Raw genomic sequence first — 26,105 nt, 5'->3', positions numbered from 1 at the left:
AGCTTTCCATGTTGGGAGGCCGTCCTCGCAGTGCGCCTGGCCAGCTCCCCTGGACCTTCTAGAAGGGGACCCTGTGCAGCCCTCCCTCCTCTCTGCGCTAGGAGTCCTTGCTGGCTGTGGGGCCGCGGGAACCCCCAAGGTCCCAGAGAGGCCCTGGCACCTGGCCTTCCTCTCCTTGCCGGCTGGCCCCCTAGTTAGTAGCTGTGGGCGGGGGCTGGGGCTATCTTTAGGCAGCAGGTGTGCAGAGGCCCGGAGCCGGGTCGCCGGCCGGTCACCGCCCACCACGTGACGCCGGGCGCTATAAATAGCGAGCCGCTGCTCCGCCTCTGCCGGAGCTGGCGCCGCGCGGGAGGGCACCGCGCGGGTCTGGGCGCAGCACCAAGGCCCTGCGCATGGAGGCGGCGGCTCGCCTGCGGGCGCGGGTGAGCAGAGGGGGCGGGCGGCGGGACCCAGGCCCTCGGATCCTCCCGACCCTCCCTGGCCCTCCAAGATCCCAGCCCCTCCCGGAGGACGCGGTGACCTCGCGCGCGCCAGATGGGAAAAGCCCCTGGGCGTGCGCCTAGACCCAGTCCCCATCTGCCTTGTCCAAGAGGAGGCCTTACTTCTCCGGCTCCACAGGCTCAGGCCTCCCACCCTCAGTATCACACAGGGTCCTCGTATGCCCGGGCCCCAGCAGCCTGATAGATCCAAACTCCTTACGGCCGTTCTTCCCGAATGAAGGAGGTCACTTCCTGAACCTCGGTCTCCTCTGTGCTGGGGTTTAGAGCTTTTGCGTCCTAGGTTTGAGGTTGAGGAAACCCATTCAGCTGGACGCCTGGTCTAGCCAGGGCCGAGAGTATCCTTCCATCTCTCTCTGACTCCTTTCCTCATCTGGCAAACAAGGACAGAGTGGTTCTGGAAGTAGCAGAGGGCTCAGGGGCACTGCCCAGAGGAGGCTGAGCCGGGGTCCCAGGAAGGGAGGGCCAGAGGGAAGGAGGGCCTTCATGCTCCGCAGGGCTCATGGGCCTGTGTGGGCGTGGTGGGCGTGGTGGCTCAGCCAGCAGAGAAGCAGAGAAGCTGTGATGGTGGCTGGCGCACAGCAACTTGGGGCATGGGTGGCCTGTGCCGTACAGAGCTGGGGGCGGGGCTCGGCCTGTGGCATGCCCACTGCTGGTCCTGGGGGTCCTGCCTCTCTTCAGATCTGGAGTTACTGGCACTGGTGGATGGTAGGTGGCAGTGGCTACCCACATGGGCCACAGGCCTTGGGTCAGCCCTGCTGGGGGCTGTGCAGGACTCTGGCAGCCCGTAGCTTCAGATCCCCTTAGCCCTTGCCTCAGACATCACCAAAGGGATGTACTGGGGGGGTGTCCCCCAGGTAGGTCTGAGCCAGCTGTTTGCTCAGGCAGGGGACTGCACCTCCCTGCCCTGTGTGTGGAGCTGAGTGGCAAGAAACTAGTCCAGACTGGTCCAGCCTAGACCTGGATCTGTGACCACATTCTGGCCTGGACTCTGAACCCTGACCCTTGGCCCAGCCCAGTGTAGCCCCTGATCCCTGCAGGCCTGTGACACCTTGAACCCTGGAGTGGTGAGAGGCTCAGGCCCTTCTGCCCAGAGACCTCGCCCTCGAGCGCCTGTGCAGTGGTGCTGGCCCACGGAGCAGGCTGCGTGCCGTTGCGCAGGTCTCCCTGTGCTCAGCCCTGTGGGCACTGCAGTTAACCCTCAGGAGAGGCCCCTGGAGTCTGTGGCCTCCTTGGGCCCTGTTCCTCCTCTCCTCTTGTCAACAGGAGTGTGGCTCTGGCACACAGGCGTGTCCCAGGGGCCTGTGTTTTTGTGCAGTCGCAGCAGCCGCTCTTCTCCCGGGGCTCAGGGTGGGTGCTTGCTGAGTGGGCGCAAGCTGGGGCCTGGCTGCCTCAACCAGGATGGGTTCCTCTGCCTTCTCCCTTCTGGGGTTGCACCTCCCACAGTTTTGATCCTCCCAGGGCCCTGGTGAGGGCAGCGTGTGAGCACCTGCCTTGAGCCTGGGGCCGTGGGGCCTCCGCCCCTGGGCCGGCAGAGGGGGTGAGGAGTCTGCACCCCTCCTGCACAGCCAGAGTTCCGGACAGTAAGGCTGTGCCCACAGCAGGGGCAGAGTCGCACTTCTAAGCCCAGGGCCCCAGGCTGGCCTCTCCCTGCACTCAGCCTGAGGGTCGGGAGCCCAGCCTCCCTGGGTGGGCTGGAGAAGGGGTGCTGGGTGGGGGCAGAGGTAAGAAGCAGGCTAAGGTGGATGAGGACTGTGCCCGGCCCTTTCTTGGGCAGAGGCAGAGACTGTGGGCAGACAAGCATGGTGGGGTGATGTGGCGAGATCTGCTGAGCACAGGGCACAGTGGAGGTCTGTGGAGGCTCTGTTTGGACGCTCACCGTGCAGGTGGGAAGCTGAGGCTGAGGCCATTGACAAGCCTGTGGGTGGGGAGGGGGCTAGGTGCCCCTGGGGACCCCTGGCCTAGGTGCTCTGGAGCTTTTAGACCCTGAGAGGGAGGGAGGCAGGTGTGGCTGGCCTTGTATCCTCCAGCAGTGCCCTTCCCCACAGTGACCCATTGTGGCCACCTGGGCTGTCACCACCGTGGCAAGCACCTGGCACTGGCCCTTGGCCTGCTGTCTGCAGAGCGTCTGGAGCAGAGTGGGCTTGTTTACCTCTGTGCCTGGCTGCCCCGGCTGTCCGTGGTCCATGGAGTGGAGACCCCCTGGGGCAGGAGACCATAGGAGGCCTGACAGAGGCTGCTGACTGAGGCAGCTCATGGCCTGTCCTCACTGTGCCCGAGTACCTACTGTGTCCCCATAGTTGGCCACTCCAGAATGATCTGTGCTCCGACATCAGGGGCCAGGAATCCCCAAAGGAGACCACGGCTGCTCTGGCGTGGGCCGGTCTGCCGGCCTAGGCTGCAGCCTGGGGGCCTGGTCTCTGTTGCCACAGATGGACCCATGAACTGCTTTTTGCATACTCTGGGGGCTGTCCTCCCTTCCCACGTTCCTCTCCACCCTGTCCTGGTGTGGGTGTCCTGTCACCCCAGGGCCCTGGGTCAGTCCTGGCAGCAGCTGTCCTTTCTCATGTCCTCACACAGGGAGACTGAGGCCGAGGAGACCTCTCAGTTCCTTCTCTCTCCTCCCCAGACGTTGCCTGCCAAGGCCCAGCTGCGGTTGATGGAGAGGCCCTCGGGGGTCAGCCCTGTGTACTGCCGTGCCCAGCATCTCCACCAGGCCTGCTGCTGAGGAGCCCCTGCTCTGGCCCTCACCGTTGCCCCCGCCCTCCCATGGCCCGTGCTGCCAGGCCTGGGGCCCTCGCTGCCGCCTGAGCCCCCTGCCCCCCTCCAGGATCCGCCGTGCCCCGATGGGGTAACGTGACCGAGGCCTCGAACACCAGAGGCCGCACCTGCCACAGCTGCTGCCTGCCCCCCCCCCCCCCCCCCCCCGGGGGCTGCTGGAGTTGGTTCAGTTCAAGTTCATTGACCTTTGGTCCTTGGGAGTTTGGGCCACCTTTGAGTGAGCGGGGCTCTTCGCCACCCACGGATGCAGAGAGTGTCCCCCGCCAGACACTGCCCACAGCCAGACTCACTGTGGGTTTTCATAGTTTGTTGAGTTTTTTGGTGGTCAGTATTTTTGCCCACTTATAATTATCCAGCTCCGAGACTCAGGAGTTTGGAGTTGCCTATTTTACTTTGGGGGGCTGTTTTTATTCCTCTTCTTTATTTTTAAGGGTCAGGCTTTCTTTCTTTTTTAATTATCCAGGTACTGGGCAGCTTCCTCCCCCTCCCAAGTATTTGCACAATATTTGTGCGGGGTGGGGTTTTTTTTTAAAGAAATCCTTTCTTTCTCTCAGATAAGTACAGGGATCTCATCCTCCCTTGTTTTGGGGGCTGGTGGGGTTTCTCTGGTGGGTGTCCCGGCCCTCTACCTGCTCCTGGGGAGGAGGGATGGCGCGTATGAACCGACCCGCCCCCGTGGAGGTGAGCTACAGGAACATGCGCTTCCTCATCACGCACAATCCCACCAATGCCACCCTCAGCACCTTCATTGAGGTGAGTGGGCCTGAGTAGATGGTGGGGGGGTGTCTAGCAGCTTGGCCAGCTACGCTCAGAGGTGTGGACAGGCCAGAGCTGGTGGGATGGACTACGGCTGTCAGCACCCAGCCCTGTCACCCGGTTACAGGACCTGGGAAATGGAGGGGTGTCCTGGTCATCAGGATGAGGGCTCAGGGTGTGAACAGGTCAGTGTGTGAATAGGTCAAGGACACAGTATGTGACCAGGATGAAGGCTCAATGTGTGAACAGGACGAGGGCTTGGTATGTGAATAGGATGAGACAGGGCTCAGTGTGTGAACAGGATAAGGGTGCAGTGTGAGAGCAGGATGAGGGCTCAGGGTGTGAGCAGGATAAGGGTGCAGTGTGAGAGCAGGATGAGGGCTCAGGGTGTGAGCAGGATAAGGGTGCAGTGTGAGAGCAGGATGAGGGCTCAGCGTGTGAACAGGATAAGGGTGCAGTGTGAGAGCAGGATGAGGGCTCAGGGTGTGAGCAGGATAAGGGTGCAGTGTGAGAGCAGGATGAGGGCTTAGGGTGTGAGCAGGATAAGGGTGCAGTGTGAGAGCAGGATGAGGGCTCAGGGTGTGAGCAGGATAAGGGTGCAGTATGTGAGCAGGATGAGGGCTCAGGGTGTAAACAGGATGAGGGCTCAGGGTGTGAGCAGGATGAGGGCTCAGGGTGTGAGCAGGATAAGGGTGCAGTATGTGAGCAGGATGAGGGCTCAGGGTGTGAGCAGGATGAGGGCTCAGGGTGTGAGCAGGATGAGGGCTCAGGGTGTGAGCAGGATGAGGGCTCAGGGTGTGAGCAGGATGAGGGCTCAGGGTGTGAGCAGGATAAGGGTGCAGTATGTGAGCAGGATGAGGGCTCAGGGTGTAAACAGGATGAGGGCTCAGGGTGTGAGCAGGATGAGGGCTCAGGGTGTGAGCAGGATGAGGGCTCAGGGTGTGAGCAGGATAAGGGTGCAGTATGTGAGCAGGATGAGGGCTTAGGGTGTGAGCAGGATGAGGGCTTAGGGTGTGAGCAGGATGAGGGCTCAGTATGAGAGCAGGATGAGGGCTCAGGGTGTGAGCAGGATGAGGGTGCAGGGTGAGAGCAGGATGAGGGTGCAGGGTGAGAGCAGGATGAGGGCTCAGTATGAGAACAGGATGAGGGCTCAGTATGAGAGCAGGATGAGGGCTCAGGGTGTGAGCAGGATGAGGGCTCAGTATGTGAGCAGGATGAGGGCTCAGTATGAGAGCAGGATGAGGGTTCAGGGTGTGAGCAGGATGAGGGTGCAGTATGTGAGCAGGATGAGGGTTCAGGGTGTGAGCAGGATAAGGGTGCAGTGTGAGAGCAGGACGAGGGCTCAGGGTGTGAGCAGGATGAGGGCTCAGGGTGTGAGCAGGATAAGGGCGCAGTGTGAGAGCAGGATGAGGGCTCAGTGTGAGAGCAGGATGAGGGCTCAGGTGTGAGCAGGGCCTAGGTAGTGTCTTCAGGTGAGGCTGACACATGGCCTCTCTCCTGTCTGGTGCTATCCCTCTTGTCTTGCTGAGGGCTCAGATTGTGAGCAGGGTGAGGGCTGAGCATATGAGCAGGATTAGGGCTCACGCGTGAGCAGGACAAGGGCTCAGTATGTGAGCCGAACCAGGCCTCAGTGTGTGACCAGGTTGAAGACCCACTGTGTAGCCAGAAGCAGAGCTCTGTGTGTGATTTGGTCAGGGCACAGTGTGTGGCCAGGATGGTGGCTTGGCGTGTGGTCAGGGTGAGCTGGGCAGTGGCTTCCTCCACTGAAGGTGTGCCCAGGGCCTCTGAGGCCGCATCCTATTCTACTCCTTGTGTTATCAGAATAGTTGGGTCTGGTGTCCCCAGCTCATGACCAGCACAGCCCAGTGATTCCTTACCACTCCTAAAATATCTACTGGGAGCAGGTGGGGTTGGTGCTGGCCTGTCATGTGTCCCCGGATATAAATACCCCATGTCTGGCTGTGAGCTGCTGTGACCTTTGGGCTGGCTGTGTGGGTCTTCCCCACGCTGTGCAGGGTCTGGCTCCCTTCCTGCCTGCTCTGAGGCACCCTGCCCGCCGAAGCCTGCTTCTCCCTGCACTGGACCTGTCCGTGCAGCCCAGGCCGGGAGGGCTGCTCAGAAGTGGGCCAGGGGTCCCGCCTCTGCCACGGGAAGCAGTAGGTTTGCCTGGAACGTGAGGCCTTGCTGGTGAGAGCCAGGGTCCTGAGCTGCAGAGAAGGGAGTTCATGCTCAGGGGCCTGGCACAGCTGCTGAGCCCGGGTCACAGTGAGTGCAGGTGGGAACGCCTCCTCCCCAGGGGGCCAAGGCAGCTCAGAAAAGGCTACCTGCCCATCGCTGGGCCTCAGAGTCCATCTCCTGTTCACCTCCTGTCTTGCTGAGGGGACCCGGCTCTATCCAGGAGCTTGGGGGAACCCAGCCCTGCAAGGGGACCCCTGGGGAATACGGTCTGCCCTGGGAACCCTGGTCAAGGGGTCCTGGGTCCTGACCCCACGGCCTCTGCCCATCTCCTCCTGTCCCCTTGCCAGGACCTGAAGAAATACGGGGCCACCACTGTGGTGCGCGTGTGTGAGGTGACCTATGACAAGACCACACTGGAGAAGGATGGCATCACTGTGATGGTGAGGACTGCGTGGCGCTGGGCAGGTGGCTGCCGTGAGGCAGGGCCTGGGTGGTGTCCTCGGGGAGGCTGGCACGCGGCCTCGTGCTACCCGGTGTTTGTGCCTCAGCCACAGGCATGTGGGCACCTGGAGGGAGGCCAGGGTCTTGGGACATGTGACCTTGAGAAGGAGGGTGGCGGGTCCCAGCAGCCACCACCTGTCATAACCCCTGCCTGGCTTCCTCTGGGGAGACACAGCTGGAGGCAGGAGGGTCCCTGGTCACAACGTGGCTCCTGCCCGCAGACGCACTGCCAGGACTGGACCTGGTCCCCCCCCTGCTTGGAGGAGGCCACGGCCTCTCCTCTGCTGGGTGCGAGGCTCAGCGGGCCCTGCCCGGGTTCCTGAGCAGCACCGGGCAGCCAGGCTCCTCTGCGTCTGCTCCTCCCGGGGGCCTCCCCTCCGCCTCCGGCTGCCTGGTGCTGGGCCCTGGGGAGGCCGCTGCAGAGGCTGTGGCAGGAGCTTGGGCTGTTTCCTTGGCTTCTAAAGCCCCTGGGGTCCAGTTAGGGGAGGACCTGGCTGCCGTGTACCTGCGGGTGGGCCATGGGGCAGGCCCCAGAGCCAGCTCTGGGGTCACCCAGCTCGGCAGATGGCAGCTCCCCGGAGCAGGGCCTCCCCACCTCAGGATGGGGCTCGGTGTGGGCTGTCCCATGCCGCAGCCCCAGCCTCCTGTCCTCAGTGCCAGCTACCCCTGGTCCCCTGTAAGGACCCTGGTGTTGACAGGTGTCGCTGTGTGTAGGGACCACCCTTGGAAGTCGGCATGGTGAAGAGTGGCACTTGGGGTCAGACAGGTGTGAACTGAAGCCCACTGCAGCCTTGTTCAGCCACGACACCCACAGGGCCCTAGCACCACCTCTAGCACAGGGTGCCGCCCCTCCCTCCAGTAGAAGGGATTTGGGTTAGACCCAAGACAGCACTGCCCTGGATGCCTCCAGGAGCTGCCCTACCTAGACTTGGGGCAGGGTGAGATGAGCCCCAGGGTTGCTTTCCAGCAGCACCAGGGAGCCCATGTGGATTCACCCTGGCACCCGGCGGTGCCAGCCTTGGCCTGGGCACCTGCCTCACCACAATGTCCACATCTCTGTGCTCACTCTGGCGTGCTCAGGGCTGGAGGCTTCCTGGACACTGGCTGCACCTCCCCAGGGCACAGGGGACAGGAGAGCGACACTGAGCCTCACAGCAGAGCTGACCCCTGGGAGTGGCCGGAAGGCCCGCCAGCCTCCCCCATCAGCCTCCCCCGCCAGCCTCCCCTCCATCCCACATGTGGTGCCCTGGGGGCTGGGGACGGTAGACACGTGGCAGCACATTAGTGTCGCTGCAAGAGATGGGACTCCTTAGCCTGTGACTCTGAGCCTCTTGGGTTGCCACAGCACACAGTGGACAGGATGGTGACCCCAGGACCACAGTGGGGGCACAGGACTGTGGGGCTCCCAGCAGGGTGTCTTCAGGCAGGGGTGGGGTGTCCCAGGGCAGCTTCCTGGAGGAGAGGTCAGTGCACATCGGTCCCTCCCCAGCAGGCCCCAGAACCTGTCCCCTCGAGCACCCCTTGGGAGGCAGCCTGGCCACCTCTCTGGTCCGACCTCACGAGTGCCTCCTTGTCTGCAGGACTGGCCTTTCGACGACGGGGCGCCCCCGCCTGGCAAGGTTGTGGAGGACTGGCTCAGCCTGCTGAAGGCCAAGTTCCTGGACGACCCAGGCAGCTGTGTGGCCGTGCACTGCGTGGCCGGCCTGGGACGGTGAGCAGCGGGTGGGGCCAGGGCACCGGGGTCCCAGCCTGGGCTTGAGATCTTGCAGTCTGTCTCACTTTCTGATGTGGGACACATCCATGTGACCTTCCCGAGGGGAGATGCCCCAGTTTCTCTTACAGCCTGGCAGGGAAGAAGTGCTTCTCAAAGTCTGACCTGACTCCCACCTGCTGTGGTCGAAACTGTCCCTGCACCTGTGCCCGGAAAAGAGCTGCCCCCGTCCCCCGCCCCACCCCCAGTTACAGACATCTCCTCTTAGCTGGGGCGGTGGGTTCTTTCTTAAGGAGGTGTAACAGCCTGGATTGGATTGAAATCACCCAGGCAGGGGGATCTACCACTTGCAGAGGGCAGACCAGACAGTGAGGGTTGAGAACCAGCTTTCGCCGAGGCCCGCTCGGAGCTGAGCGTCTCCTGGCGCATCCTGGCTTAACCCTCCCACCACACGTTTCACCTGCCTGAGGCACAGAGAGTTCTTCTCAACTACCTGAGGTGGCACAGTAGACAGAAGGGGGCGGGCTTTGGACCCAGGCTTTTCAGCTGGTCTCAGTCTTGCCCTCTGTAGGAGCTCAGGGGACTCCCCTCGGGCTGGGTCCCCCGCCCTCCGTCTCCAGAAGGCAGCCTGTGAGGGAGGCCAGGTTCAGGGCTCAGATGACCTCAGTGCTGCCGCCTGCCCGCAGGGCTCCAGTTCTCGTGGCGGTGGCCCTCATTGAGAGCGGGATGAAGTACGAGGACGCCATCCAGTTCATCCGGCAGTGAGTGGCCAGCTGTGGGGACGTGATGGCCGCGTGCTTGGATCCTGGTTGCCCTGGGAGAGGGCTGGCCTGGGATGGGGTCTCCTCCCTGGGTTGGCTAATGGAATTTCCTAGGCCACATGGGTTGGCAAGGGCCACAGTGGGTCCCCCTGTGGGCTCTGGACAGTCGGGGGCTGGCCCTGTGGCAGTGACCTGTTGTCCGGTTCCCTACCTGCCACAGTGGAGGGACAGCTGTGGCTGCCAGTGCCCCCCTCCTGCCCTGGCAGACACGGCTCCTGTGCCCCAGTACCCCTCGCTGCCCAGGGCGGACCCCAGGGTGGGCCCTGCCTCAGTGGAAACAGCCCAAGCCTACCCCAGTCCTCTCCTGCCCAGGACACTGGCCCACGCTGGTGTCTGGTGGCCTGAGACCAGGCCACGGTCCTGGCCGCCCTTCTCAACCCGGGTCCAGCTGCCCCCGTCCTGCTGTCCTTGGCTTGCCCCGTCCCTCCCCTCCTTGGAGGTTTCCAGGCCACCTGCTTGTGGCTTGGTGGCTTCCCTGGGGAGGGCTCCCATCTGTCCGCTCAGCCACGCAGGGACAGCGGGGGCTGACGCTGTCCTTGGCTGCCGCAGGCACGTGTGTTGGAGGTGTACACGCTTTGGGCAGGTGTCCTCCTGCTGCCTCCGCAGCCTGTCAGAGCACAGCTGTCCCTTCCCAGGTGGCTTCTGCCATCCTGTCACACCCTGTCACCACGCGAGTGCCTGTGAGGGCTGGACACAGGCCCCTTGCACACACAGGGACACACACCCCATGCAGCACACCCAGGCACAGTGGGCACGTGCCCAGCACTCGTGTGGGCACACACTCGTCCGTTGTCCTGCCTGCTGGTGCCCCCGGGGCAGGCTGCCAGGGCCAGGGCCAGCCTTGCCGTAGCCCGCCTTGCCCGTGCCCTGCTGGCCACGTGGAGCCCCCAACCCCACCTGCCATGGCCTTGGACTCCCTGGGGTGCAGGCAGGTGGCCAGCATCCCGATGACCTTCTGTCCTGTCTCCCAGGAAGCGCCGGGGGGCCATCAACAGCAAACAGCTCACCTACCTGGAGAAATACCGGCCCAAACAGAGACTGCGCTTCAAAGACCCCCACACGCACAAGACCAAATGCTGCGTCATGTAGCTCAGGACTCCGCGGCGGGGGCTCCTGTCCTGGCAGCCTCCGCCCGCCTTCCCCTCCTGTGCCTCAGCTGCCCGCGTCCGAGGAGCCCACGGGCCGTGTCCTTGCTCTGCCTGCCCGCCTGCCCCAGGCCCTCTGTGCCTGGGCCGACTCACAGGCTCGGCAGCCCCGTCCCTGGACTCCTGCCCGCACCCTCCTACACCCCACCTCAGGTCCCCTCTGCCCTGCCTTTTGTTGGGTGGATGGAGTTTTGAACTAGTGGCCAGGCCTCTGCTGGGGCCTCACCTGTGCTCTGCACTTAAGTTATTGGATCCCGGGCGGTCAGGTGCTCTGGACACTCGAAGGCAATAAAGAGCGAGCCGTGGCTTTGTGTGGAGTGAGCATGGGGCCAGGTGGAGGGGGCAGTGGCTGCAGGGCCTGGGGAGTCCACTGTCCCAGGATGGACCCTGCTGTTCCTGTGTGTGGGGTGCCGTGTGCTCCCATGGTGCCCCCTGGTGGTCATGCTGGGCCCTGCACCCTGCCTTGGTCCTCTGCCTCCATAAGCCAGGGAGAAGCTGAGGCTTGGGTGGCGTTGCTGGGTACGGCTCTGGGGTTGGGGCACCAGTGTTTCCCCTCTTAACAACATGGTGGGGGTCACCTGGCAATTCTTCAAGCCCTGTGTCCAGTGAGGCGGCCTCACGATCCCACCCAGCCAGGTGACGGCGTTTCAGCCCCAGGCCCAGAGAAGGGAGTCCAGGGAGGGGTGCCGGGGGTGCCAGCACTGTGCCACCAAGGCTCAGGGTGGCGGAGGCACCCTTCCTGGCCTAGGGAGGGGAGGGACGACGCAGGCACCTGCAGCTGAGTGAGCATGTGGGAGAGGCCCCGAGCGCCTGGGGCCTCCTTGGGACCCTCCTGTGCTCCTGCATGTAGGTTCCCAAGTTGGGGGCCATCCCTCCCTGGGCTCCCACCGTGAGGCCACCCAGGGCCTTTGCTGACCCCAGGCCACGCCCATCTGTGTCTGCTGCTTACGTTGCCTTTGGCCCTGACCTCTCAGGGTCCCTACTGGACCTGCCCTCCTCCCTCCTCCTCCTTGCCCTGTACCCACTCTGGGTTAGGCCTTCAGGGCCCCTGAGAGGGGCTCACCCAGCCCCCCGAAATCTCTGTTCCCAGAAGGGCAGGCCATGTGCCTCGGTGGCATAGAGGGCCTTGCTGGAGACTCGTTTCCCAAGTGTGGGGGCCCTGACTCAGAGTGGAGCCCTGGGTGGCCTGGTGGGGGTCACCTCTCCTAGAGCCCTGGCAGGAGGGCCCAGGGCGATGCAGGCCCTGCTTGCTCTCCCCTGGTGGCTCTGTCCAGCTTGGCCTTACCATGGGTGTGCCATAATGCAGCACCTACTGTGTGCCAAGCTCTGAAGGCCTACTTATCCCTCTCAACCTGGCGGTGCCCACCCTTTTCCAGATAAGGGGCCAATTCAGAGAGCCCCAGGGGCTTGTCTGGTTACTCTTAGCTCCAGGAACCCCATTTAGTCCAGGCCCACCCGACCCCAGGGGTCTCGAAGCAGGATTTTCTGAAGGGAAGATGAACTGAAGCACAGAAGAGATCTGCCGACGGTGGCCAGGGTGGGGGAGGGCAGCTGATGAGGCGGCCAGCAAGCCCACCCCTGAGAGAGACTGCTGACTTGCTGAGGGGCCTGCCGTCCCCACACCCACCAGGCTGCACCCACGGGGACCCTCCCTAGCAGGGGCTCAAGCAAAGAAGGACAGGTGCCCATGATATCAGGGGACAAGATGGGGAAATGTGAACAGGCAGAAGTACCCGCAGAGCCCCTCAGGCAGCTCCTCTTCTAGGGGTTTGGTGGACAAGCCTGGGCTGCAGCCCTGCTGTCCCTGGGAAGGCAAAGCGGGGCACCAGTTCTACCAGGTGGTTATTTCTCCCTTTCCTTGAACGTGTGTGTGAACTCAGTGATACCTGCGGCACGTTTGGGGAAGTCACTGTATTTTTCTAAGTTTTGGGGCCTCTGTGCAGGCCCTGAGCGGCACAGCCTGTCCTGAGAAGGGCACGGTCCAGCGGGGTGGAGGAGGACGGGCTGCAAACCCGTCTCAGCCAGGTGGGGTTCAGCTGGGAGGGCGGGGCAGTGCGGAGGCAGGGGAGTGTGGGGTGGGCCCAGGAGGGGCTGGTGGGCAGCGTGGCTGGTCTGGGAGCCTGTGGAGGAGGCCCCAGGAAGATCTCTGGACCCACAGGCGAGGGAAGGACCCGCCTGCCCATTTCACACGGGGGAAGCGGGTGGAGGGGAAGGATGAGGGAGGCTGTTTGGAATCAGGGGCCCTCCTCTGGGCCCTCTAAGAGGGTCTTGGGGGGAAGGACTTCTGACCCATTTTACAGAGGGCGCGGCCGGCCCCGAGAGCCCGGGGCTTTGCTTCAGGCCGCTTACCTCATCCTGGGTGAGCCTGGCTCCCCTGGGAGGCACGACCTGGGGCCTGGTCAGTCCTGACTGGACTGAGGAGGGGGAGTGGGCAGACCCTGGCCCCAGCTGTGGGCGCCTGGCCGGGAGAGTGAGGGCTGGGGCTGCCCACGTGGCGTCCTCCCGTGCCCAGGACTCTTGGGCTCTGGTTGTGTGGAGTAGACCCCATCTCTGAGTGTTGGGGCTGCCTTGTCAGGGTCTGTCCCAGCCTTCGCAGGCTCCATCCCACCACCCGCGGCCTGGCCCGGTCCCTGAGTCCTGCCAGTGTCTGCTGGGTTTGGCTTGGCCACAGGGAGGGGCCTGGGATGAGAGCTGGGAGCCACAGGGTCATGCTTCTTTGTTGAATCTAGACCTTTCTTTCAAATGGAAAAATGTCATGCAACCAAGCTCTCTGGGATGGGGCAGGGCTGCCCGCCAGGTGGCTGAAGGGGGTGCTGGTCACTGCTGGCGTCCCTCTGACACCTCCCGAAGGAAGGAGAGCTGCCTGGTGGCAAATTCCCGGACGCCGGGCTCTGGGTCCTTTTTGAGGTCTTCAAAAGCTCCAGGAGAGAAGGGGAAAGTCAGGGGTGCCCCAGGCCTGGCTGCAGCCCCCCATTCCTTCAGCGAGGGGTCTCCTGCCTGCCAAGGGGGGCTGGGGGCTGGGGGGGAAGGGCTCCCACCCATTCCTGGAGCCCTGGTTCTGTAAGCTGGGGGGTGGGTGTGACCCCTTGCCAGGTATCCTGGGGGCCCAGGGAGGGGACAGGCAACACCCACTCCAGGGGGAGGCAGGGCGGGGCTCTGCTCTGGAGGCCTGGTCCCAGCTGATGCAGGCCTGGGGCTGGGGCTGCTTACTGCAGAACAGCAGGTTGGTGTCCACCTCGCTCACCATCCGGGACACGGCCTGGGGGTGGTAGCAGATGGTGTAACCTGTGCAAGATGCGGTGCAGCTGGGCAGAGGGTGGGTGGTCTCCTGAGGCCAGACCCACTCCTCAACCCCAGGCCCCTCCTCCACCCTTCCTTTCCTGCGGGTGGGGCTCGGTGGCCTGGGGCCCACTTGGCCACCCCCTGCCCACCTATGAAGAGCGCGGCCCAGGTCTTCATGTGCTGGTGGTGGCTGTGCAGGTAGCTGAGGGCCTGGGCCAGGTGGATGCTGAACTCCTCGAAGCTGGCGCGCATCTGGCCAGGGAGACCCTCCTGTCACCACCCAGGGACCCCTACCCCCGCCCCAGCCCTCCTGGAGGAGGCTGCACCGGCCTCACCAGGCAGGTCCAGAGGAAGTGGCGGGCGCTGAGGCCTTGCTCCCAGGCCAGCGTGCAGAAGAGGGTGTGGCGCGGCCACCACCCCAGCAGCAGAGCACAGCGGTAGAAGGCGAACTTGGCCTGCTGTGGGGACAGCAGGGGGTTCCACACTGACTGCCTGCGTTGTCTGGGGACAGCTGGTGGGGGGGTCCACACTGCCCGCGTTGTCTGGGCCTGGGGTCCGCCTTCCACAGGCGGGCATCAGAGACAGTGGGCCGCTCAGGCCACCGCCTGACTGTGTGCTCTCGCCCTGGCTGGACTGTGGGCAGCCCGTCTCAGGTCATGTCAGAACTGGTTTACTTCCCCGGTGGCGGGGTCAGCGGGATCCACATCCCAACAGGTCCAGTGTGCAACCTGGGCCCCGCCACACACCAGGCACTGGGGACTCAGCAGGGAGTGGAACCATTGGGTCCTGCCCAAGGTCAGTGCAGCCCGGTATGTGTGTGCAGGCTGGGAGGGCAGTGGTCCAGAGGGCCGGGTGGGGGCCTGGGGATCCCCTTCACTCAGGCAGCCCTGCTGCCATCTGCCCGCCCAGGCCCTGGCCCAGGTGGAGGCCATCGGCCTGTCTTGCCTCGGGTGGGGCACTGACCATGGCAACCTCGGGGCACTTGTCCTTCAGGTGCAGCAGCAGAGGTACCATGCTCTGGTACACCTGGGTTCGAAGGCCGCTTAGCTCCTTGCCCTCCATGGTTGCCACCAAATCCCCAAACAGTGCCATGGCTGCTGCTCGAATCCTGTCCCGCTCCTGCAAGGCAGAGGCTCAGCGGGGTTCCCGCTCTTCTCAACTTGGAACCCCCATCTCACTTGGTTTCCTTAGAGGGTCCTCTCAGCCAGCTCAGGATTCCAGGGCGGGGCTCCTTCCGCCCCCCAAACAAGGCTCCGGCGCAGGGCTGGGCCCCCTCCTTATCAAGGCCTTGCCAACATCCAGTCTGTCCCCTCACACCCACAATTGCAGCCTGACAACCTGAGTGTCAAGAGTGACTGGGGGGACAGACGTATCCCACTCCCCAGTGAAGGAGAGCGTGTTCCAGACAAGATGACCTGTCATCAAGTTGGAAGGCCATGTGGACAGCTGTAGGACCAGAGGGGAGAGTGGGTTGGAGGACTGGACTTGATGCCAGTCCACCTGCAGTCCTGGGCACACAGAAGCTGCTACCCAGGGCTGGGAATCCATGCCTGTAATTGGAGGGGAGTCTGGGGTCCTGGGAGGGCCCAAGTAGGAGGCACCCCACCTGCCTTGCCCCCCACACTCACGTCATCAAAGAAGGAGCGGGCATTGATGGCCACGCTGAGGCTCTGGGCCCCTGCGCCGTGCGTGCCCAAACGGTGCAGCACGTCGGACACGGTGCCCATGATGTCCACCACCACGGGCTCGCTGTTCTGGAAGAAGCCGTTGAGGAAGGGCGGCAGCTGCCCTCGGAGCAGCCTTTCCTGTGGGCGGTGAGCGCGGTGGGTGCAGGGCCCCGACCTGCCCAGCTTCGGCTGTGCAAATGCACTGTGCCCATGTCCCCGGATGCCCTGTCCCCCACTTTGTGGCACCCTGGCTGCAGGTGACTCAGCTGGGATTCTACCCGGCTCTCTCTACCAGGGACCACGTGGCTTTGGACAGGACTCCCCTCTCAGAGCCCCCGGGGTCCTGCAGTGGTGGACCCAGAGGCCTCAGTACTAGTTGGGTCTCAGCTCCTTCCTCCTCCTGGTCCTGCCCACCCTTCTCCTCAGCACCCACCCTGCCTTCACCCCCATTTCCAGCCTTGCCTCAGGCCAGTTGGGATCCTGGGCTGGACCGGGAAGAGGCCAGTCAGGTGCGCATGCTAAAACCACATTTTGTGTACACCAAGTGGAGGTTCCAGAACGTTCTAGTGACCAGTTATGTTCCATTTCTAGGCTTTCTTTAGAAATTTAAAAAATTCTGTGCAGCCAGTTCTGTCTGCTCCCCTTGTTTGCTGTGCCTTCCTGAATTCTCTAAATGAATTGTCAGAAAGTAACGTGGGTGTCCCCTGCCCTGGCCCCTGTCATGGCCTGTGTGCACACTAGGGTGATGTTTACAACTTGAAAACAAGTTTTAAGCGAGCTTTGCTGGCTTTCTAAACTCTGTTTGGTTTAAAATATTAAATCCACTTTCACCAAGTGGGTCACGTGACAGCGACACAGTTTCTGGGCACCTGTATGTGCAGCCAGGGGAGGACCGGGATTCCAGTAGGATGGAGTTCCAAGGGGAAGGCCGGGAAGGAAACGGAAGTGCCCACTGTGGTGAGAGCCTGCTCCAGCCACCAGCTCAGTGGGCCAGGCCCACCCCATGATGTGCCCCAGCACGTCCTTACCTTCTCCGGGTGGAAGAGGATGTTCCCGAGGCCCTGCAGGCTCCAAACGCGGATGTCGGGGCTCTCATCCCGGAGGCCCTGTGCCAGGAGGGTCAGGGCAGACTGCTTGGGAAGCACTTCCAGCAGGACAGGGCTGTAGAGGAACTAGGGGCCGCAGGGGGTGGGTGGGTCAGGTCTGGCACCCTCTCCTGGGAAGCCTGCATGTGTCCGGGCTCTGGGTCTGGGCTCTGGGTAGGGCTTCAGGAGGCTGATGGACCCGTGCTCCCTGGGACCTTGGCTGACCAGCATGCGACTCCTACCTGCCTCCCCTCTAATGTGCAGCTGGGGAACAGGCCCAGGGAGCGGAGGCCTCGCCTGAGGTTACGGAGTGAGGCTGACTCCAGCTCGCATCGATGGCTGGCCCCCGGGCACTGGTGGCCCAGACCCTCCTGCTGTTGGGCTGGGTGCTAGCACAAGACTTTGACTTGGAGTCCGTTATGGAAGCGAGACACCCCCATGCCCCCAAGTGCTGCCACTACCCAGAGCCCACAGTTGCAAAGCTGGCTGCACCCCAGGCCTGGGGCAGGGGCCCCGAGTCATGCCAGGTCGACATTTGACTACAGATCTACCCACTGCCCTTCCATCTGCGGGGCTCGTTGAGGGAGGGACGAGGGGAGAAGGTCCCTCAAGGCCAAGGGCTGAGGGGCAGAGGGGTGGGAGCCCCGTGAGGAGCCACCGCATGCAGACACCCTGCAGAGCTGGAAGTGGGGATTGGGTGTGAGGATCTCTCTGCGGCTTCCCCAGCCAGACTGAGGTCCGGTGGGGGTCCTGCTGGGTTGTGCTGCTGGTGTCCCCGGGGGCGAGGCCCGGGCCTCACCTACCTCAGTGAGCACGAGGACGGCCGCCTTCCTCTCCCGCTCCTCCTGGCTCTGCATGCGGCGCAGCAGCCAGCTGAGCACGGCCTTGATCTGCCGGCAGTGGTTCTGCACCATAGCCCTGGGGGCAGGGCCTGGGCTGCGGTCACTCCTGAAGCCCACCCTCCACCACCCCAGCCAGCTGGGGCCAGGAGCGTCCTGACGGCAGTGCTCCCACTCCCTTGAACCCCCGGCTGCCCACTCATGCCGGGTCTCGGGGGGGACTGGGGAGGCAGGGAAGCCGCACTGACAGCCCTCGCCCTGGGAGGTCCCAGGCAGGGGCGGGACATGGGCACCACAGGCTCGAGTGACTGCAGAGTGGCGGTGTGTGAATGTGAGTGTCCTGCTCATAGTCAGCCCTGGGGCCACAGGTGGCTCTGGAGGGCACAGGCCCTGTCCCCACAGCCTACGCACCCAGTGCCCGGTACCTGGCCAGGAGGCCCACGCCCTGTGCGTAGGTGCTGATGGAGGTGAAGTGCTCCCAGGCGCCCTGCAGCTCAAGGTGGGCAAAGTCATGCCAGTGCCCCGTGGTGGACAGGAGGCTCTTGAGGGCCTCCAGCGACGTGCTGTGGCCAAGAAGAGGGTCAGGCCACCTAGGCCAACAGCCGTCACTGGGCCGTCCTACCCTGGGTGTGGCAACTCCCCCTGCCTGGCTCCAGCCCTGCCTCCAATGCCTGCACCGCCTGGCCTGCCCTTCTCTAACAGCTGAAGCCAGGAGTGGAGGGTTCGCCAGGCACAGGGAGATGGCAGGGCTCCACCAACCTGCTGGGTCAGAGACTGGAGGGGCCCTTTAGGGAGGGGAGGGACCAGGCTCTCGGGGGCTTGGTCTGACTTGGAGCACAGCACTTGCGAGTGTCCTTGAAGTGTCCTAGACAGGACAGCAGCTGCTCTGACAGCTGGTCACAGGGCGGAGCTCAGAGGACAGGTCTGGAGGGAGCTGCAGGGCCATCTCAGGCTCTGTGATCTCCCAGGTCCTGGGGTGGGGAGTGTCCTGGCCAACCCTCGGGGGACATTTAAGTATGGTGAAGAACACAGAAGGGGACATCTGAGGAGGGTGTGTGGCACTGTAAGAGCCAGAGGGGCTCACTTCCAGGCCTGATCTCCTCTGTCCCAGGGCAGGACAGACCAGGTGACATGACCCACAGTTGTGTGGCCTGGCCATGTGTTTATCAGCACATGGGTGCCATGCGAGGTGACTGTCACCCTCCAATAGGGAGGAGGCGCTCACTCCCATAGAAGCCATGTGCCTTGTTCAGGTCAGAGAGCCAGGTCAAGGACAGCACAAGTGCAACCAAGCCAGGCCTCTGGCTCTAAACCGCACAGTGATGTCACGGTCACAGGGACAGAGCTGCCCCAGGCGCTGCACACAGCACCTGAACATGGTGCAGAGCCTGGGACGCAGGCCGTGAAGCACAAGAGGCAGTTTGCTGGCCCATCTTGATGTGCCTGGCCACCACATCAGCCCGATGTGTGAACGTGCCCGGGAAAGAGGCTGCCATCTCAGAGCAGGCACACCTCTGAGTACATTCACTGAACCAAGGGTCAGAGGATGAATGGCACTCTGAAGTCCCGGTGGTGCCAACCCAAATGCCAGCTGGCTTGTCATCTCGCTGCAGCTCTATCATTAGAGAGGTGGCGTTTTCCAGGTCACTGGTCTCAGCCACCAAGCGAGGGTGGTTTTCAGGAGCAAGACGTGCAGGGGCATTTCCTTCCCTCCAAGGCTCCAAGTGCTTCTGCTCCTGGGGCATGCAGCGTGTCCCCATTTCTCGTCCTCTGTAATTGCTTTGTCCCTGTAACCACAGCAGGGCTTCCAGGAAATGCCTGTTGGCAGTTTGTGCATTCTTGGGAATCCCCTCCTATCTGTGGGGGAGATCACACCCCTCTGGGGGTTCCTACAACCTAAAACCCTTCCCAGGCTGGGCCCCTGTGGAGGGGTGACATGTGTCACCTGAAATCCACGTGCAGCCCCAAGCCTGGCGAGGAGAAGCCCTGGAGTCCACGCCTGGTGTGGCAGGGTGGCCCTCCCTTCCTCCTGGCCCTAAGCGCCCTCCACCCTCTGGCATCCCAGTGATGGCCACGCTGCCTCCAGCGACTCCCGTCCCCTTCTGATGAGCAAAGGCTCTTCAGAAAGGGGCGGCCGAGCCCGTGCTCCCCAAGGGCGGCAGGCACCAGCCTCTGCCTGCCCAGACCCGCCACCTCCTCTTCTTTTTCTGTTGTATTTTTGTGGTAAAATACGTATCACATAAACTTTGTCATTGTGATGTTTTAAGTGTAGAATTCCGCGGCATTGAGCACAGTCGTGATATTGTGTGGCTGTCACAACCATCTGTCCATCTCCAGAACTCTTCCGTTTTCTCAAACTGAGGCTGCCACGGGTTTGCTAGGACCCGTGGCAGGGAGACCACTTGTGTCTATCGCCTCGTCCGCCAGGGGCACTGGCTGCTTCCACTTGTGGTCCCTGTGAGCAGTGTGGCTTTGCACAGGAGCTCACACGTCTGTTCTGGCCCCTGCTTCCGACTCCCCCAGGTCCATGGCAGGAAGTGGGACTGCCGGGCTGTAGGGTAGCTCCAGGTTTAACTGAGGAACCCGCGCCATCCTGTGTTCCCACTAACCAAGCACAAGGGGTCCAGATCCCCACATTCTTGCCAACATGTTGCTTGGTTTGCTTTTTGGCAGTGGAGGTCCCGATGGAGGTGACATTTCTTCTTCTTTTCTCCAAGGCCTTTCTTAGCACATGTGGCCCAGTGGGACAGAGGCAGACGCCGAGGGCCAGATGAGGGCAGGGAGGGGAGGGTGTTGGTCAGGGATCTCTAGAGGAACAGGGTCAACAGGAAGTATGATTATACAAAGGGGATTTATTAGACTGGCTTCCACATCCAGAAGCTGGACAGTCCCCAGTGGCCGTCTGCTGCTGCCCACACTTAGGGAAGGTCTCCACTTTAGTTCGCTATGCCACATGCCAATCATGCCTAGACACACCCTCACTGACACACACAGAAGCATCTTAATCTTCGGCATCTCTTAATCCAATCAAGTTGACAGTTCAAATTAGCCATTTCAGGGAGTGTGTTTGAAATACAGAAATGAGGTGCCTCGTGACAGGTAGAGAGAATCAACCGTAACGGATGAAGGGAGAGGAGCCTGAAGTCCAGGGGGCAGGCTGGGCACTGGCTGGAGGCAGAACCAGCTAAGAATCGGATGGTGCAGGTCTTTGTTGTTCAGAAAAGCAAGGTGGGGTCCCCTGCCAGGGGAAGAGTGCCTTGCCTAAAGCCCCACTGGCTGGGCCCAGGTGAGCAGGATGTCAGGAGCCACGGAGGTCGGCCTGGCTGCCATCCAGTGCCCTCTGCCAAGTCCCCAGCAGGGCACCTATGGTCAGTGGCTACTCAGCCGATGGTACTCCCTCTTCTGCACACTGGACAGTGCCAGGCAATCTGGCACACATGGCCACCTTCCCTCTGAGGCCCAGAGAGTGGCCTTTGGTCTCCCCACTGTCCCCAACGACTTTCTGGCATCCCTGAAGGTAGGGCCACTGGTTGGCCTGCCCCACACCTGGGCCTCTTCAGGACAGTCCCAGCTAAGCCCTTTTCCCCTGGGAAAGGCTCCAGAGGCCAGGAAGCCAGTTCCGGCCCATCAGAGCCTCCAATATTCCAGTGACCAAGGATGGGTATGTACCTGCGTGGGCCAGAACATGGACTCTGCCTAGGGAGAGCCTTTCTTGTCCTGTGGCTACTGGGACCACCTCCTTTGCTGGAGAAGACCTGCCCATAGTGGCCACCAGGGGAAAGCAGACTGAGGTGGAGAGCGGCTTGAGGTCTCTGTCTAGCCACACTTGAGCCAAAAGCTACCCACAGCCCCAAGAGACAGACAGACATCCCTGATTTTTGGAGCCCAAGAGAGACAGATGCCTCTAGTGCATGGGGAGCCCAGGGTGAGACAGGCGCCCCTGGTGCATGGTGAGCCCCGGGTGAGACAGGCGCCCCTGGTGTATGGGGGAGCCCCGGGTGAGACAGGCGCCCCTGGTGCATGGTGAGCCCCGGGTGAGACAGGCGCCCCTGGTGTATGGGGGAGCCCCGGGTGAGACAGGCGCCCCTGGTGCATGGGGAGCCCCGGGTGAGACAGGCGCCCCTGGTGTATGGGGGAGCCCCGGGTGAGACAGGCGCCCCTGGTGCATGGTGAGCCCCGGGTGAGACAGGCGCCCCTGGTGTATGGGGGAGCCCCGGGTGAGACAGGCGCCCCTGGTGCATGGGGAGCCCCGGGTGAGACAGGCGCCCCTGGTGCATGGGGAGCCCCGGGTGAGACAGGTGCCCCTGGTGCATGGGGAGCCCCGGGTGAGACAGGTGCCCCTGGTGTATGGGGGAGCCCTGGGAGTGACAGGCGCCCCTGCCCTCCAGGACCTCCCATTTTTGGTATGCAAACAGGAAACCAGGAAGCGAGCCAGAGACCCCGGTGCTGGATGGCGAGGGTGCTGAGGAGGGAGGGCTACAGGTGGTGCTGTTTACAGAGGGTGGCTGAGGAGGCCTCCCGGAGGTGGCGGGTGAGGGGTGGGCGGGTGGCAGTGGGAGAGGAGGCTGGCGGCAGGCAGTTCGCCAGCCCTCCCCCCAGCCCTCCACGCTCTGGGACGAGAACGTTTTATTAGCTTATTAGGGAAGATTCATGCATTTTGCATGTTAATCAGAGTAAAAAAGGAACTTCATGCACATTCTAACCCAGAGGCAATACGGGAAGAGTGATAGTTTTTTCAGTGACGTGCCTTGGGGAGGGCTGTTAGAGCTGACAAACTGCGTAAAGCACATCATAATACAAACAAATGAAAGACTGGTGGTGTTCAAGCCTCGCTTATCGGATTTCTGGAAATATGAGCCGCTGCAGAGGGAGGCCCGAGGCAGCAGCGCTCCCATGGCCTGCCTGGCCCTGGCCCTCCACCCACCTCTGCTTGCCCTGCTCGGGGGTGTTTCCTCCCAGTTTCAGAGGAGCGTGGCCCTGAGACACCTTGGTTTTGGACTCCGTCCTTGGGAGCTGTGACACCTCCCTGACAGCTGTGACACATTCCTGCAGTTTTAAGCCTCTGGGTGTGTGACACCTAGTCCCTCAGCCCAGGACACTCTCCCCTGTCTCTCAGGCCCTCTGTGGCCACTGCACAGGCCAGCGAGGTGCTCGGAGGTCTTACCTCTGGGGACTGGGCATGGCTGCCTCCTGGGCCTGCTGCCCGCGCTGGGGCTCAGTGACCAGGTTCAGCTCCAGGGTGTAGTGGACCTGGGTGAGGAGGGCCAGGAGCAGCTGCGGGTAGGCCTCCCGCACCGCCTCCTTGAACTCCCGTGCGAACTGCAGCTCCAGGAGTGTGTTCATGGCCTGTTGGGACAGGGGGGCCCCAGCTCCTGATGATGTCCCTCCCACTGGCCCCGCCACTGTGTAGCCTCAGCCTGGCCGTCTTCTCTGGCTGAGAAGGCGCTGCCGTGCTGGTCCCCCTGCTGTTCCACACACTGGAGCTCCTCAGCCTCCTCCCTGCCATCGCCTGGGATGCTGCCGCCCCGGCCTGCAGGCCCCACCATGCCAGGCTGCCTCTCTGTCCCGCCTCGACCACGCCACCTGCTCTCTGCACTTGGGACTATCCCAGGGGGGTCTGGCCCTGGAGGTGAGCTCCTGCACTGTGTTCTCAGCACCAACTCTGCACACAGCAGGGGCCTAATGTGTGAAAGTTGGGGAATCAAATGCCCTTGAAGGCAGAGTCTGTGACAGCAGGCCCCAGGCCCCCAGGCAGGGGTGTTTAGTTTTGGGCTAGGGGTGGTCCTGAGCAGAAGTGGCATGGGGTGGGCAGGGGATGGACACACAGGATGCAGGGTGGCTGCTCTGCAGCTCCTGATAGGGGTGCTACTCTGCTTGGGGCTGGCATCAGCCTGGGGTTGGGGTGGGCTGGGGGGCTGGTGAGTGCCAGGCATGGGTGGTCTCCCTCCAGCTGCCTGCTCATCACACCCTGGGGCAGCAGCTGCTCATCTAGGGGGTGCCTGGGTAGGGAGGGGCAGCTGTGTGCTCTCGGCTTCTGCTCACGGGGCTTCTGGGGCTGGGACCCTGTCTGGAAAGTTCCAGGACATGGCGGCTGCCTTGCCAGAGTCCAGCCAAGGGGGCAGGTGTGGCTGCGTTAGGGAGTGAGTGCCCTGCCCCTGGGGTGTGCAAGCAGGGCCCGGCTTACAGGGAGAGCTGGGGGGCTCTGACAGGAGGCAGCCTCTGAGATCCCTCCAGAATCCATGGTCCCCAGAGCCCCAATGTGGCGGAGGAACCTGGTGCTCCACACTCTTCCCCTCTGCCTGCAGCCCCCTGCAAGGTGGCCCTGCACATAAGCAGTCCTGGCACACACAGATGGAACCCCCTTACCAACCCTGCAGAGGGGACGCTCTGCTCTGATTCACGGCTGGGGCCGGAGCCCTGGGCAGTAAGAAGAGCTGGGCCTGAGACCCAGGTCTGTGGGGTCAGCCCCTGGACTGGGGCTGCCCCGGAGGGAGGCCCTCTACCTCCAGGGCAGGCCTGGGCCCTCCTGAAGCCAGGCTGTGGAGCTCCCCACCACCCTGTGCCTTGCGTCCTGACTGCGTAGGCTCCTGAAGCCAGGGGCTGGGGCTGCAGACTCACGGCCAGTGAGCGCAGGTAATTCTTCTCCTTGGGGCTGGGGTTGCTGTTGCTTGCTCTGGTGGGCAGGGGCCGCTCCTGCAGCCAGGCCAGCAGCATGGCCAGCACCAGGCAGCTCACGGGCTGCTCAGCTCCCAGGGCCCTCCACAGGCGGAAGGCATGGCTGTGGGCAGAGAGGGCCATGAGGGCTGTGTGGCAAGTGGGGCCTGCCCAGCTCTGCCGGGAGGCCACCGTGGCCAGGGCCCGCGCGTCCCGGGTGAAGGTTGGGTGGACCTGAGCTGTGTGCAAAGCTTTCAGTGCGTGCGATGTTCTCCTGCCCGTTGCAGATGGGGACCCTGAAGCCCGGAGAGAAGGCGTACCCTGGCCAAGCATGTTGCATTTGGGGGCTGCCAGCATGTGCTCGGGGACAGACTGGGGCTGGGTGTGAATGCTGGGCAGTGTCAGCACTTAGAGGACATTAAAAGCCCTGGGAACACGGGGTGGCCACTGAAGGTGAAGTCTGAGAGTCACCCCGAAGCCCGGGCGAGGAAGCCAGGATGAGGCAGGAGCCAGCAGAGGAGAGCACACAGGAGTGGAGCGGCCAGGGACGGAGTGGCCAGTGGAGTGACCAGGGACGACAGTGAGCCAGGCGGCCGGCTCCCGGAGCCAGGAGAACAAGGGCTCCCGGAGCGGAGCATGACTGGCCAAGCCAAATTCTGCTGACAGCCCTTGTGCGTGGGGACAGAGGCTGACCGCTGGACTCGGCAGCACGAGGTTGCTGCTGGCCTCAGGGAGGGCTTCACTGAAGCCACAGGTTTCACTGGAGCTGGAGTCACGGCACAGACACAAGCCACCCACCCAGTCACAGATGGACGCAAGGCCCCAACAGACATGTCCGCACAAAGATGCGGAAGAGCTGAGGAGCACGTGGACGCTCATCATCAGCCACCAGGCGAAGGCACTCGGAAACCACCGCACGTCGCGCCACACCCACTGGGATGGCCATCGTCCAGGAAATGGAGCGTAATGAGTGCTGGCGAGGACGGGCAGCGCTGGGCGCCCTCCTGCTGCTGGCACAGCACCGTGGGAGCCACCGCGGCAGCTTGGGAAGTCCCCAGGACTGCCGTGTGCCAGCCACACCGCCCCCAGGGCTGCACCGGGTGGTTCAGAGGACTCGATCACACACAGCTCCCCCTGGCTCCTGCAGGGAGTGGCCACGGGATCTGCCTCGGATACAGTCGGTACTCAAGTCCCTCCTGCAAAGCGGCGGAGCAGGACCCTCTGAGCACTCCGCCTCTGGCCCGCGCAGCCCTAGTGCAGTGGGATGCTGCGCAAACATTATCCAGTGCATCCTCCAGGGACTCTGGAGAAGTCTGCACACGCGCAGGGCAGAGGCAGTGTTTCTGGAAGAGTATGGTGGGTCTGTGGATGCAGAGCCCGAGGACGCAGGCCAAGGCTGATGGCAGTAGTGATCACCATGGCCCAAAGGGGAGAGCATGTGCCCATCACCACAGAGGAACACGTGCAGCCACAGACGGAGAGAGGCTGTGACAGGCTTCAGGAGGATGAAGCCCCAGGACACGAAGCCAGGGAGAGCCCAGACCCCAGAGGAGACGTGCACCCCATCTCTGTGGAATTCCCAGGGCTAGGAGGCCCCCTCGTGCCAGGAGGCTGAGGGCCTCTACGGCACAGAGGGCGGCGCCTGGTGGCTACTCTTGGATGGGTACAGGGATTCTGCTTGGAGTGATTCTGTGGGCTCAGACAGTGGTGGCAGCTGCGCAGCCCTGCAGATATGATCAATGCCCTGAGCTGGACCCTTAAGAGTGGTTAAATGGCAAATTCTATGGCACACATAATTACCAAAGTTAAAGTGATTCATGATGTCATATGCCAAACCCATTGAATCGTATACTTTAAATGGGCGAATCCTTTAGTATGTGAATTTTATTTGTGTTGTGTGTATGTGTGTGTGTGTGTGTGTGTGTGTGTGTGTGTGTAGTGCTGGGGTTGAACCCAGACTCATGCATGTTAGGCAAGCACTCTATCACTGAGCTACTGCCATAACCTATGGGTCATATCTTATTAAATCGTTTTAAAAAAAGGAATGAGCTGGGCACAGTGGTGCATGCCTATAATCCCAATGGCTTGGGAGGCTGAGGCAGGAGGATTGCAAGTTGGGGGACAGACTTAGCAGCTTAGCAAGGCCCTAAGAAACTTGGTGAGACCCTGTTTCAAAATAAAAAATAAA

The 26,105-nt window shown here is 62.6% G+C and overlaps 2 protein-coding genes across 5 annotated transcripts in view; one reads left to right on the top strand and one right to left on the bottom strand.

The window, feature by feature from the left end:
• Positions 1–336: 336 nt before the first annotated feature.
• On the top strand, positions 337–10,695 carry Ptp4a3 (protein tyrosine phosphatase 4A3). 4 transcript variants are annotated; one of them, XM_027950774.3, is made up of 6 exons: positions 337–422; positions 3,127–4,031; positions 6,560–6,652; positions 8,294–8,424; positions 9,111–9,185; positions 10,217–10,695. In XM_027950774.3, the coding sequence occupies exons 2-6, from the start codon at positions 3,927–3,929 to the stop codon at positions 10,332–10,334; spliced, it is 522 nt and encodes a 173-aa protein (XP_027806575.1). In that variant the 5' UTR covers positions 337–422; positions 3,127–3,926; the 3' UTR covers positions 10,335–10,695. The 4 variants fall into 4 exon arrangements, with proteins under 4 accessions (XP_027806575.1, XP_027806601.1, XP_027806593.1 ...); XM_027950784.3 differs by having other exon boundaries at positions 404–422; positions 3,833–4,031; XM_027950800.3 differs by lacking the exon at positions 9,111–9,185.
• Positions 10,696–13,207: 2,512 nt separating this feature from the next.
• The window catches only part of LOC114102825 (maestro heat-like repeat family member 5), a 61,128-nt gene continuing 48,230 nt past the window's right edge, over positions 13,208–26,105 (bottom strand). The window contains exons 20-30 of the mRNA XM_071602404.1: positions 23,882–24,041; positions 22,428–22,609; positions 17,689–17,826; positions 17,228–17,342; positions 16,368–16,511; positions 15,301–15,477; positions 14,636–14,791; positions 14,008–14,130; positions 13,822–13,924; positions 13,601–13,675; positions 13,208–13,308 (exon numbers count right to left, since the gene is read on the bottom strand). Coding sequence (XP_071458505.1) covers positions 13,208–13,308; positions 13,601–13,675; positions 13,822–13,924; positions 14,008–14,130; positions 14,636–14,791; positions 15,301–15,477; positions 16,368–16,511; positions 17,228–17,342; positions 17,689–17,826; positions 22,428–22,609; positions 23,882–24,041 — 1,474 coding nt within the window. The remainder of the gene's footprint in view (positions 13,309–13,600; positions 13,676–13,821; positions 13,925–14,007; positions 14,131–14,635; positions 14,792–15,300; positions 15,478–16,367; positions 16,512–17,227; positions 17,343–17,688; positions 17,827–22,427; positions 22,610–23,881; positions 24,042–26,105) is intronic.

Source organism: Marmota flaviventris, chromosome 15, assembly GCF_047511675.1.
Source record: "Marmota flaviventris isolate mMarFla1 chromosome 15, mMarFla1.hap1, whole genome shotgun sequence".
Classification (NCBI taxonomy): domain Eukaryota; kingdom Metazoa; phylum Chordata; class Mammalia; order Rodentia; family Sciuridae; genus Marmota; species Marmota flaviventris.
The sequence above is the reverse complement of the archived record's forward strand: the minus strand, read 5'-3'. Positions and strand labels throughout refer to the sequence as shown.

Excerpts from the sequence above, each read along its gene's own strand:
- Ptp4a3 (XM_027950774.3), top strand. The coding sequence starts at position 3,927 with ATGGCGCGTATGAACCGACCCGCCCCCGTGGAGGTGAGCTACAGGAAC. Across the intron at positions 6,653-8,293 it reads AGGATGGCATCACTGTGATG|GACTGGCCTTTCGACGACGG; the intron begins GTGAGGACTGCG and ends CCTTGTCTGCAG. Across the intron at positions 8,425-9,110 it reads TGCGTGGCCGGCCTGGGACG|GGCTCCAGTTCTCGTGGCGG; the intron begins GTGAGCAGCGGG and ends GCCTGCCCGCAG.